The 12,073-nt window shown below is 45.9% G+C and overlaps 2 protein-coding genes and 1 pseudogene across 4 annotated transcripts; 1 reads left to right on the top strand and 2 right to left on the bottom strand.

Moving 5' to 3' along the window:
- The first annotated feature begins 409 nt into the window (after positions 1-409).
- LOC125545172 (putative MO25-like protein At4g17270) lies at positions 410-5,592 on the top strand. Of its 3 annotated transcripts, none has more exons than XM_048709047.2 (11): positions 410-604; positions 1,042-1,206; positions 1,356-1,474; positions 1,773-1,847; positions 3,253-3,346; positions 3,432-3,491; positions 3,776-3,841; positions 3,915-4,013; positions 5,043-5,087; positions 5,180-5,282; positions 5,456-5,592. In XM_048709047.2, the coding sequence occupies exons 1-11, from the start codon at positions 530-532 to the stop codon at positions 5,512-5,514; spliced, it is 960 nt and encodes a 319-aa protein (XP_048565004.1). In that variant the 5' UTR covers positions 410-529; the 3' UTR covers positions 5,515-5,592. The 3 variants fall into 3 exon arrangements, with proteins under 3 accessions (XP_048565004.1, XP_087369529.1, XP_087369530.1); XM_087513403.1 differs by having other exon boundaries at positions 1,302-1,474; XM_087513404.1 differs by lacking the exon at positions 410-604 and adding an exon at positions 611-806 and having other exon boundaries at positions 1,302-1,474.
- A 229-nt stretch (positions 5,593-5,821) lies between these two features.
- Positions 5,822-6,621, bottom strand: LOC125545171 (uncharacterized). Its single transcript, XM_048709046.2, has one exon. It carries the CDS (start codon positions 6,604-6,606, stop codon positions 6,004-6,006), a length of 603 nt encoding a protein of 200 aa, XP_048565003.2. The 5' UTR covers positions 6,607-6,621; the 3' UTR covers positions 5,822-6,003.
- Positions 6,622-10,465: 3,844 nt separating this feature from the next.
- LOC125545170 (thiol protease SEN102 pseudogene) lies at positions 10,466-11,801 on the bottom strand (annotated as a pseudogene).
- Positions 11,802-12,073: the final 272 nt, after the last annotated feature.

Raw genomic sequence — 12,073 nt, 5'->3', positions numbered from 1 at the left:
GGCCTTAACACAACAAATTCCCGACTGTCTACTACAACAGGTTTTGCCCGGCTCCGGCGAGAGAGGGGTGATGATGGTGACGCGCCTTCGACTCGTTTTAATGCTTGTAGTCGTCGCTAGATGGTCTACAGATCTGGATGTAATTTTTATTATTTCTAGTGTTCGTTGTAGTGCCATGATTGAAGAATAGATCAGGAATTTCTTTAAAAAAAGGAAAACAAAACAACTCCACGGTTTTCAAGAGAAAAAGACGGATCAACTCCACTGTCAGCCGTGTTTAGAAGATCCACTCCACTTTCAGCCCTATTTACATGATCGACTCCGCTTTTAGCCCTTAAAATAAACATAGGAAGTGTATAAGAAAGAAAGAGTGTATTCGCAAAAAAAAAAGAGAGGTTTAAAACGCAAAAGCTAGACGCTGCAAGGGCGGGCCACCGCAACCGCCCGATCCCGCGACAGATACAGCGTCATTCCGTTCCGGTGCCGGCGAGGCGACGACAGAGCGACAGAGCTGTCATTCCTCTTCCGGATGGCGTCGACGGCCGGGGTGGTCCTCTCCATCAAGGACTCCTTCCTCGCCCTCCCCACCAAGACCGGCGACAGGGTAATAATCGCCTTTCCCATCTCCGCTGCCTCTTATAATCTCGATCACCCATCCTATGCTAGAAGATGAGGCTGGAGTCCATTCGTCCGTGCCTGCTCCAGTTATTCTTGGATCACACAACTGAGAGTAAAATGTTACGATCAAAAGAAGGTTTGCATAAATTGCTGAAATTGGTCGATCGGTAGGAAAAGCCTGTTTCAGGGTGAGTCTTCAGGGGTTTGTGTGATTCTGTGTGCATGATCATATTGTTTCTTCTCTCAGTTTGTATTCTTCACTGCCCTGGAAAGCTGCAAGCTCTAGAATCTAGATCAAAATAATGCATGATGATGATGTTTGCAATTTGGTCATGTTGTAGAGAAGAAGTCATATATATTTCTGGTAAGTCGTCCAACGCAGTTGTGATGTACAAATGACTCCTAATTTGTGTATCTTCTTAGGCTCTCGAAGAGGTTGAGAAAAACATCTCCTCGTTGCGGCAAGTGCTCTCTGGTGATGGAGAAGCAGGAGCAAATCAAGAGCAAGTCCTGCAAATAGCACTTGAAATTTGCAAGGAGGGCGTGCTTTCCCTCTTTGTTCAGAATCTACCTTCCTTGGGTTGGGGAGTATGTCGCTTATCAACTAAATGTGTTTATCTCTTTTTTTTAATCTATTACTGCCTCCGTCCCATATTAATTGACGCTCAAACGGATGTATCTAGATGGGGTGGAGCGAGTATTACTCAGGTACTGAACTCGCCAGCTCTGAATTGCAGGTAAGAAAAGATTTGGTTATTTGCTGGTGCATTTTGCTTGGGCAGAAAGTTGATGAGAATTATTGCTGTGTGAAGTATATTGAAGATCACGTGGAGCTTTTAGATTTCCTAGTTGTTTGGCAAGTCATCTACTTCTCCAGTTAATTCCAGTTGGAACAGTGAAAATGAATGCAGAGATAGTTTACAAGATATCCTCTGTTTGCATGTATATCAAATTGCTTTTCCTTAAAATTATTTAATTTACCTGATTTTCCGTATCATTAATATGGACTTCTGTAATTGGCACTTACCAAAGGGTCTTGCACTTGAAGCCTTGCAGTCCATGATTTAAATCTTCTGCAACAGCTTTCTAATAATAGTTGCTGTTCCTTGGTATACCGTATCTTTGTAAGCCTGATTGGTAAACTCTTGCAACAGTTACAAGAAGTCGGACCTTGCACTGAACTGTGGGATTATGGTGAGAGAATGCATAAAACATCCAACCCTTGCAAAGTAAGGCTTCAAACTCTTCATCTACTTGGGACATTATTTTGTTTGGGACTACTATAATATATGCACCTAACTTTTTCTTGGTAAATCTGTGCTGAGCTAAATGTAGCACAAGATGTACGCGTACAAAATAATATAACATGAAGAACAAGTTGATGCGTTTTAATTTTCCCATGCTAGGAATCTTTGGCTATGCACGAATATGTGAAAAGAATTGATTGCCTTCAATAGCATTTACTATGAAAACAAGGTTGAACAACCATAAAGCTGTTTGCCTTAGATGCATTATTGCACCTTTCTTCTGAAATAAAATGTAAAATACTTTAAATTTACCGATTCAAATTTAATATCTACCAGACATGTCCTTCTTTCTTCACCACAATTATTGTGCTGTTATCCACTTAGCCTTTGAAACAGCTTTGTCTCTCACATTCACCTTACCACAAAAGTATCGTCGGTGAATCATTTTGTTACCGAAATAGGCTTTCGCCCCGCTATATTAATATAGCAACCACCCGATACATCCAGAAGTTCGACGCTGGGGCAAATAGCACAATCATGCCCAAAAGAAAAACAAGAAAAAATCAAGAGAAAGAAATGCCGGCAGCACCGGATGAACGAAAGCTGAGGCATCCCGCAACCGCTGCGCCCACCGGAAACATCCACCACGCTCCAATGCCATCGAGTCGCCGTGAACCAAGCAACACCCTCAAGAAGGACTGCGACGACGACGCCGCTGCTGCCCGGACGAATCCTAGGATTTCTCCCGGTACACGGAGGGAAGCGGGCGAGAGGTACTCCCGACGCCCTTCAAGAAGGTTGATGGCGCCCACAGGCGTCACCGCGCCGGTGCCGGGCGGACCCGAGAGGGATTTTGCCCTGCCCTTCATACCCACAACCCAGGACTAACCGGCGGCTCCACCATGCCAACCGCCCACCAACCTGCGCCACCAGTCACGAGGACACCACCGTCGTCTCTCCACCGCAGACGCTGCGAGGCCGGCCGAACCAAGCGAGACCACCGCCGATTGGGACCGGGAGCACCACAGCCACGTGGGAGGGGACAACCTCCACTGGCACAAGCCGTAGCAGACCGGACGCAGGCGCGGGAGCATGCTGGACCCCCTGCCCAGCCGGGCCCAGATCAGGCCAGTTAAGCTCCTGCCGCTGCGCTGCAGCCGACGCAGCGCAGAGCCGCCGATCCCAACGACCGCATCCCGCCAGCCCAGCCGGAGGAGGCCCGTCGGAGGCCAGACCAACCCGCCCTGACCCAGATCGGGCCCAAAAGGGCCCGGATCTGGGATGAGGTGGTTATTAACCATAAGCACAACATATTCTGAAATATAAAATAGTTTGATAACTAGTTAATTCAATTTTGCACATATATGATTTTGTAGCGCCCTTTCAGATATATATTGGAATCCAATAGCTTTGAGCTGTTTTTCGAGTATGTTGAGCTGCCGAACTTCGACATTGCCTCTGATGCTCTATACACCTTCAAGGTAAATCCATATTTTCAGATTTATCTTTATGTAAATTTACTCTTTATCAAATATTGAATGGTCGTTCTTGACAAGATGTTTGCAGGATTTGCTTACCAAACATGAAAGTGTTGTGTCCGTGTACTTGAGCTCCCACTACGAGCAGGTCACTCTCTTTTGCTGAAAAAAATCTGCATTCATGCAATCAAAATGAAATAACATTTCTTATTTTTGAGTTCATATTTTTGTATGCCATCATTGTCGGATTATTACCTCTCTGACTCTGCCTTCTGATTTTCTGATACACTTACAGATTTGCACTTTCATTGTTGCTTGCCCTAATGCCTACATAAATACTTGACTCCGCCAACCAGATCACTAACAGTCTAACATAACATAGTGGATAGTTCCATTCCTGTTGTCACTAACACTGTAAAATATTTTGTTCAGTTCTTTGAACGCTACACAAGGATCTTAACATCAGCTAATTATGTAACAAGGCGTCAGTCGGTGAAGGTCAGACTTGATGCTCTAGCTAATCATCTCATTCACATGGAAAAGAAACTGATATTGGTGTCTGTATTTTCAGTTCCTTTCAGAATTTCTATTGGAGCCTTCAAACTCTAAAATAATGAAGCGATACATTCAGGAAGTTCGTTTCCTAAATATTATGATTGGTCTACTGAAGGTATCAGTTATAGTATACATTTTACTGTTCATCTGGGAATTACGTGACAATGAGATAGCCTATTTTGGTTATTCATTACTCTGTTTCTTGTTAAGTTCGTATTTAAAAGCCTCACTAATATGATTTTTCTATGGATATTATGGAAATTAATAGATTGTTTTTTAAGGTCAAATTAATAGATTGTAATATTATTTAGATTCCATTTCAGTAGTTGTTATTCCACCTTGAACTTAAGACGTAAAAGGTAGTCAGCGGTTTTTTAATGAGGAACTGTTAGTGATCTGCCTATATTTAAAATAAAAAGAGTTTTACAGAGTTAGCATTACAAAGCGAAAGGCCAATGGCCGCCCACAACGCACCCTGGTCCCTGAAGTATAAGTAAACATACACTAATCAGACCTAGGGGTGGTTCATTCTCACAGTCAGATAGCCAATGAACAGAGGTAGTGGGCTGGAGAAGGCGAAGGTTCTGCTTGATCAGGTGAAGAACTCCAGGACCTAGTAGTGTAGAATGCTCGAAAATGCGCATAAATGACTTCTAACCTGTAGAAAACTATACATTTTGAGCGTAAAACAGTAAGGGAGGCATATGTACAAGCTTTTTTGGTAGCTACGTACTAGGTTAGACTACATAGAGTAACTGCTTGACTAAGTGTTTATAGGCTGCTAAGTGAAGGCCCATCATTGTGAAAACTCAAGCATTATATTACTCTTTTAAACTGGGCCTGTCTTCTATATGAGTGTGCAAGAGCTCCCAGCCCTCTTGACGAGGTTCTGTCAAAAGAAAAAAAAATACTGTCTTGAACATTCTTATCTCTTAGCCAAATGTTCCAGCAGTTGTCTGGAAGTTCAGACGTGAATATACATTTGAAAGGCTTCATTTATGAGAAATAAAAGCTTGCAAACTTTCTTAACATTGATTTTTTGCATGAAAGATTCTCCATTTCTGCACAAATATTATTAAATATTATGTATGTACAGATCCTATCTATTTGTAGGAGTGTTACTACTAACCGGCATCCTTTGTAGGATTCAAGCAAAAATATCAAAATATGTGCCTTCCACGTTTTTAAGGTACCATCTTCAAGTGCACGTACACTGTATTTCCCCGTCAAACAAATTCCTTGTAACAATTTTTGTTGGTCCATTTCCCTGTGTGGAATTAGGTGTTCGTTGCCAATCCAAACAAGCCTCCTGGTATTATTGAAGCTTTACGAGACAATCGCAAAGAATTGTTGAAACTACTCCACGATCTTCCTGCAAGTAAAGGTAGTGCTGTGAAGTTTCCATCTTAGAGCCCATTACAGACCAGCTTAAAAGTGCAAAAGAAGGATGGAGTAGTCAGGAAACCCGCTTCTGGTTGTTCTGAGTTTAGACTTGAAGCCATGATGTCAACCACCACAAAAACCCGCATATGTAAGTTTTTTTGTTCCATTTTACAGGTGAAGATGAACTTGACGAGGAGAGAGACCTGATCATTCAGCGAATCGAGAAGTTGTAATGCTGATCACCTATCAGAAGTTCTGACTTGTTTGGCATATCAGAAGTTCAGAACAAACCTATCAAAAGTTCAGAACCAACACCCTTAAGCCTCCAAGAGCTGCGTCAATTTGGAGGACATTGCAGTTCGGCGAAGGATGGTATAATAAAGTCATAATAAATATATCCGCTATTCGTTCTCGAGTGAGCTTTTTTATGTGATTTTTTAGACAAAGCTTTTTTTATATGATGTGTAGCATCAAAGAACTCGAGCCAAGAATATTATTGCTGGTACAATCCGGCCCAGTTTCTGTGACTTTCCCTCCTGGTGATCCCCCAAGTGATAATCCATCAACAAGAAGAAAATCTGAAGTTACAGCAGAACGGAGAGCCTAGCTCAAAATCGGTAAATAAAAAACAGTACACTGGTAACAGAGAATGGCTTTGGAGATGCGTAATTCAGCTAGCTCCGTTCTTGGCGCGCACCCTGGCGATTCAGTTGATCATCCCTCTACTTGGATGAGGCTAAGGCCTTGCGGACCCTGGAGCTCACCCTGATCTTCCCCTTTGTCTGCTGCGCCTTGTTGTCCCCAGCCTTCGCGTCCGCTGCCGGCCTTCCAGCCATGACCGCCGGCGGTGGCACCGGAACTGGGATCCCCCCTGCCGCCTTCTCGGGAACCTTGCTCGTGGTTGCCGCGACGGTAGAAGTGCTCCCGAGGACCTGCCCAGGCTTGCCACCTCCCTTGGCAGCAGCCGGTTTCTGGGGCGCCGCTGGCACGATCGCCGGTGCCGCCTTAGGTGCGGGAGCTTTGCCTACTGGAGACGGCGCCGGTGCACGTGCCGGCAATACAACCGGTGGCGGTGCAGCACCGTGCGTCGCGGCAGGCGCTCCCCCCGGTACGCCGGTAGCGGCAGCTCCGCCGTCGTGGGGTTGGCCCGTGAGGCGGCGAAGAGGCCCGAAGACCGGCCGGGCGTGGAAGGCTCTCTGAAGCCTGCTACAGATGGTAGTCGGCGACTTGCCGTCGGCGGCCGGCTCCTTGTTGTTCATCTGCATCACTGCTGTACGAAGGACAAACTTCGGATGCAGCGAAGTGGAGAAAGAACTGTGCTTCATATATAGGCAAATGACATATACTCAGCTTCCTGGTGAAGTGAGAGAGATGGGGACGCATTTCGCTACATCTTCGCTTTCCGTCAGATGAGATGCTCCGCGCACGAACTCAACAGATGAGCCGACGAGAGACGGGTATCATATTCCTCGGGAATACTAGTAGATGGAAAGGCGCGCTTTGCCGCGCAGATGAACGGTCCTTAATAGTGTTGCGGATATAGACCACTAAATTTGGCTAGCTTTTGGCTCGTTTTGTATGGACTTAATTGTGATAAATTTGCACTATATGATCAACGTACATGAGCTTGAGGGTTAAGGAGTGTGATTGTTCAATAGGATATTTGAGGGGCCGTCCATCGTTGTCTACGATCACGTCCCATGCGTCCGTAGACGTTTAAGTGGTCGAATTTGCCAGGTTCAGCTATAGATGCTCTAAAGCAGATTGAGTAGGAACACAACGGAAGAAAAGGTGCAAAAAGATGAGACTGGGTTACGACTAGCAGAATTGGCTGCTAGTGGGCCTAAAACGCTGCACCTATGAGACACCCACTTACATGTGGGGCCATCAAAGTTGCCCAAAGCCTTGGGCCACCACATGCCAGCATTTTGTGGGAGCTTAACTCATGACTATCTAGCATGTCATCGAATATTCTTTTTTTTTTCTTTTTTAAATGGACAGAAAATATTTGCCTCGTATATTAATTAGCCCAAATGATAAGGGCCACATGTGTGGCACAAAGCAATATGATTCAAACGTCATCATTGCTATCCATTTTACCACATTAACAAATGACATCAGCGAAATCTTTTTGGTTTTTCAGACTTACAAATATTTTATCTCTTAAATAAAAAATCCGATTAAAATCCATTTTCAACATTAAATCCGTCTAGACGAGATCTTCAAAACTAAATACAATATTAATATGTTTCGATGACTTTTTCTTGGGCCAAAAGTTGCCATGATTTTACACTGAAGTTGCCATAGTGTTTACACTAAAGTTGCAATGATATGTCCTATTTATTTTTTTTCTTCTAGATTTAAAACTACTATTGTATTTCAACTACTTTTCACAGCAAGTTTTATTAATTGATCATGGCAATTTTAGTAATTAACCACGACAAATTTAACTCATGGATCATGACAACTTTTAGTAATTCATGATGGTAATTTTAGTATTTTGACCATGGAAATTATTTTTTGTATGAACCATGGCAAATTTTTGTGCATGTATCATGACAAATTTAAGTAATTCACCATGGCAATTTAAGTTTCTAGTTCATGGCAAATTTGAGCCATTGACCATGCATTTTAAAAATAACGGACGACGGATTTCTTTCTAATTATGAACCATGTCAAAATTATTTCATGGATCATGGCAAATTTTAGTAATTCACCATGACAAGTTTAGTTTCTTAATTTCTTTTTTTAACATGTCAAAATTTCCTTTAAACGTAGAAGAAAAAGTAGTTGAAAGATATCATGGCAATTTCAGTGTAAACACCATTGCAATTTATATGCAATAGACATGGCAACTTTGGACCGCCAAATTTTTTTGTCGAAACATATCGATATGGATTTGATTTTGAAGTTCTCGTCGCGACGGATTTAGTGGTGAAAATGGATTTTCAATCGGATTTGTCATTTAAGAGATAAAACATTTGAAAGTTTGAAAATCCCAAAAGATCCCTGCTGACATCATTTGTTGTCTTACCTGTTTGCACGCATGCCAAAAAAAATAAAAAGACTGACGTGTCACAATGGGTGGCTAGAAGGCCGTGTGGCCTGAGCTCCTTCAACCCACATGTGTGACACTTATCATGGTCCTTAATTAAGGAAAGAAGAGTTCTACAAATATCCCATAAACGCCACATGAAAATTACTCTCGTGATACAATTTTTCCTAGGTTTTTTTCCCTATGATATGATGGACCATAACTCTGCCTCGTTCAAGATGATGTTGCGCAAGATTGATGGTGGAGCACTCTTGTAGCAGAAAATACGAGAGTTTCTTTCATTCTATAAGAGTCCAAGAGACGAGCATGGTGAGGGAGGCCAAGGCCTTTCTATTATGGTTGTTCGTGCTTAACTCTTTGACTACTAATTTTTGACGAATTTCTCAAGATGCCATGCGGAAGTATCCATCTGTGACAGCCCAAGATTTTCGATCACAAATTTGCAAAGCCTCAGGGTGTATCAGCATTTGTAGAAAAGGTGTGCCCTAGATTCTTGCATCCTCTTGCAAAGGGGCGAAGACCACAATTTTTTCAACCCCTCTTTTCCAACCTATCGGCGATCCAAATCCGGTCTTGCAAAGGCAAGGCAACCAAGCAAAGAACTTGACTTTTGGAGGTGCCCAAGCCTTCCAAATCATGCGGTCCAAAGGAGATATGACCATGCCCAAGAATTGGGCCTTGTATACTGTGGCTGCCGAGTAAACATCAATGTTGGAGTGCTTCCACACTATTTCATCCTCAGTGTGCACATCTAGCTGGAAGTCATGAACGAGCATCCAAAGAGTGAAGAACTCCTGGATGTGGTCAGCGGTGACAACTATGGAGGGATTGATCTTCGAAATCCAAGTGTTGTCCTTAAGGGCCTCACGTACCTTCCAAACATTTTCTCGTCGAGGCCTCAAAAATTAGAGGGGCGGTGTCCTTAGGCTTTCATCCAAGCTGCCAGGGGGAGCCCCAAAAGGGTGTTTCTGCCCCGTCTTCAACCATGATGGTGGTGGAAGCATAGAAAAATCAAGATCCTCTTCATCACATGGGTTTTCTAACCCCACCCACAATTTGGTTGGTTCTTTCCACTCATACCAAGGCCAACGAAGTCTTAATGTCTGCGCAAACTTGTCCGTTTTAAGCACCCCAAGTCCACCACACTTGGGGGGGGGGGGGGCATGGCCCTCCCTGTGTATGAAGTTTTCTTTCAGGGAGAGCATAGATAAGAGATGGTGAACTGTTTAGATACAAACAATTAAGTAGTAGTGCACTATATGTGATGGGTGCATAACGATTGACTACTTATTATTTTCCATAGCGATAATGCCCTGATCATGCATATTGGGGCCAATAATTTGCTAGACAATCGATGAGAGATTCAGAGCTCGTCATTGGCACTGGCATGCTTCGGGTTGGCTAAGGTCTTGACGGGCCAGGACGCCTCCATGGCGATGCCGCAAAGCCCCTCCTTGTCTTTCACATCACGCTTCATGCGGATGTACCCCTTCTCACCCCACTCCGGCCCCCACGAGTTCTTCACGATCCAATACTTGGTGCCATCCACGGTGGTGTCGTATCCCACCGCCGTCACGCCATGGTCCAGCTCGGTCCCGTCACGTCATGCGAGGTTGGTCAAACTCCAACCATTTTAGTCCCATGTTGCTTATGGAACAAGAGTTAGACGTACTTAAAAGCAGCAAACATCAACAACGTTTCAGAAGGAATGACAAGTTCAGAAGACATTTCGCTCTTAGCTGGTGACAAGGGGTTAGCTTAAGAAACTTCAGAAGAAATGACTGCACAGATGGATTGCTGGTAGGTGTAGGTCCAGCAGAGTCCATCGGGCATCATCAAGACCAAGACCCACCGACTTGTTCCTTTTATGTAGACCTTTGCCTTGGTGATCATGCGTTTTCTTCAGACGCCTCCTTACTTCTCCAGAGGTATTATTTCACCATTTAAAAGCATTTTTAGTGCCTTCTATTTTGTACCATGTTGTAGTGGCACTTTGTACCGATAGTCTTATCTGAACCGGACCAAAGGAAACACCGACAAAGGTTAGTGCAACTCGGGGAAGGAGGGGGGGGCCTGCCCCCCCGAAGTTTTGCACATCTATGAAGTTCTTTTTTCAGAGAGAGCATAAATTAGAGATAGTAAACTGTTTAGATACAAACAATTAAATAGTAGTGCATGGTATGTGATGGGTACATAACGATTGACTGCTTATTTTTTTCCTAGCGATAATTAATGCCCTGATCATGCATATTGGGGCCAATAATTTGTTAGATAATCGACGAGAAATTCAGAGCTCGTCATGGGCATCGGCATGCTTTGGGTTGGCTGAGGTCTTGACGGGGTAGGACGCCTCCATGGCGATGCCGCAGAGCCCCTCCTTGTCTTTCACATCGCGCTTCATGCGGATGTACCCCTTCTCGCCCCACTCCGGCCCCCACGAGTTCTTCACAATCCAGTACTTGGTGCCGTCCACGGTGGCGCCGTACCCCACCGCCGTCACGCCATGGTCCAGCTCGGTCCCGCACTTGCCCGCGAACACCCCCTCCGAGTAGAACTGGAAGTGCGACCCGCTAGCCTCGATGGCCACAGCCACCGGCTGCGCGGCCACCGCCTTCTTCAGCGCCGCTTCGTCGTTGGCCGGAACGTCCTCGTACCCGTCGATGGTGACCACGGCAGACGGCTTCTTGTTGCAGGAGGAGGCCTGCCGGGCCTTGTAGGGGTACGCGTCCTCGGCGGCCACCCCGCCGTGCTTGGCGATGTACTGGAAGGCGTAGTCCATGAGGCCGCCGTTGCAGCCGGCGTTGGACTTGGTGTCGCAGTCCACGAGCTGCTGCTCGGACAGAGACGTGAGGTTCTTGGTGCGGATCGCGTTGACGCCCTCCACGGCCGCGATCGTCGAGAAAGCCCAGCAGCTGCCGCACTGTCCCTGGTCCTTGACGGCGGTCACCGCGCCCTTCTGCCGCCAGTCCACCGAAGGCGGCACGTCCCGAGCGCTCCCGTGCATGAAGCCGCCGCCACCCTCCTTAGGGCTGAACATGCGGTGGTGGGAGACGCGGGAGGAGGCGTAGGCGCGGCGGAACTCGTCGGCGGTCATGTCGCCGAAGCGGTTGAGGCGGAGCTTGTAGGGGGCGTCGCCGCGGTTGAACTCGTGGATGAGGCGGACGTTCTCCCTGAAGACGTTGAAGCGGCGGGCCTTCTCGCCGAGGTCGCGCGCCACCGTGTGCCGCTCCCGCCAGCGCTCGTACAGCGCCCAAAGGGAGTCCTCCGACGCCAGGTCGTGTTCGCCGAAGTCCATGGCGCTCGCCGGCGCCGGCGCATGGGCTAGCAGCATGAACAGCGCGGCCGCGGCCATGGTGGCCGCAAGCACGATCGCTCTCGCCATTGATGATTGAACAGTCTGGAGTGTATGCTAGCTGGCTTATGTTGTGAGATGGCTGGGTGTGGTGTGGTGGTGGTAGCCATGGCGATCAGCTGGTTGTTATATAGAGGTGGCGAGCAGAGCAGGAGTGATCACACTGGCAAGATGGATATGTTCCATGCAAGAATCAATTGCAGGTGCACGTTGCTTGCCGGCAACAACTTGCTGCCTACTGTACTGCCTCATACATTCTCATCGGTGGCCACGTACGTGGTACATCAAAATGGTGGTTAATTCATTGATGCTCCATCGTACTAGTAGTAATACGCATCATACTAGTTGTGGATGCCGTCAATTCCCACGCAGTCTTCTTAGTTAG

Source organism: Triticum urartu, chromosome 3A (genome assembly GCF_056163025.1).
Source record: "Triticum urartu cultivar PI428250 chromosome 3A, HENAU_Tu73, whole genome shotgun sequence".
Taxonomy (NCBI): Eukaryota; Viridiplantae; Streptophyta; class Magnoliopsida; order Poales; family Poaceae; genus Triticum; species Triticum urartu.
The sequence above is the reverse complement of the archived record's forward strand: the minus strand, read 5'-3'. Positions and strand labels throughout refer to the sequence as shown.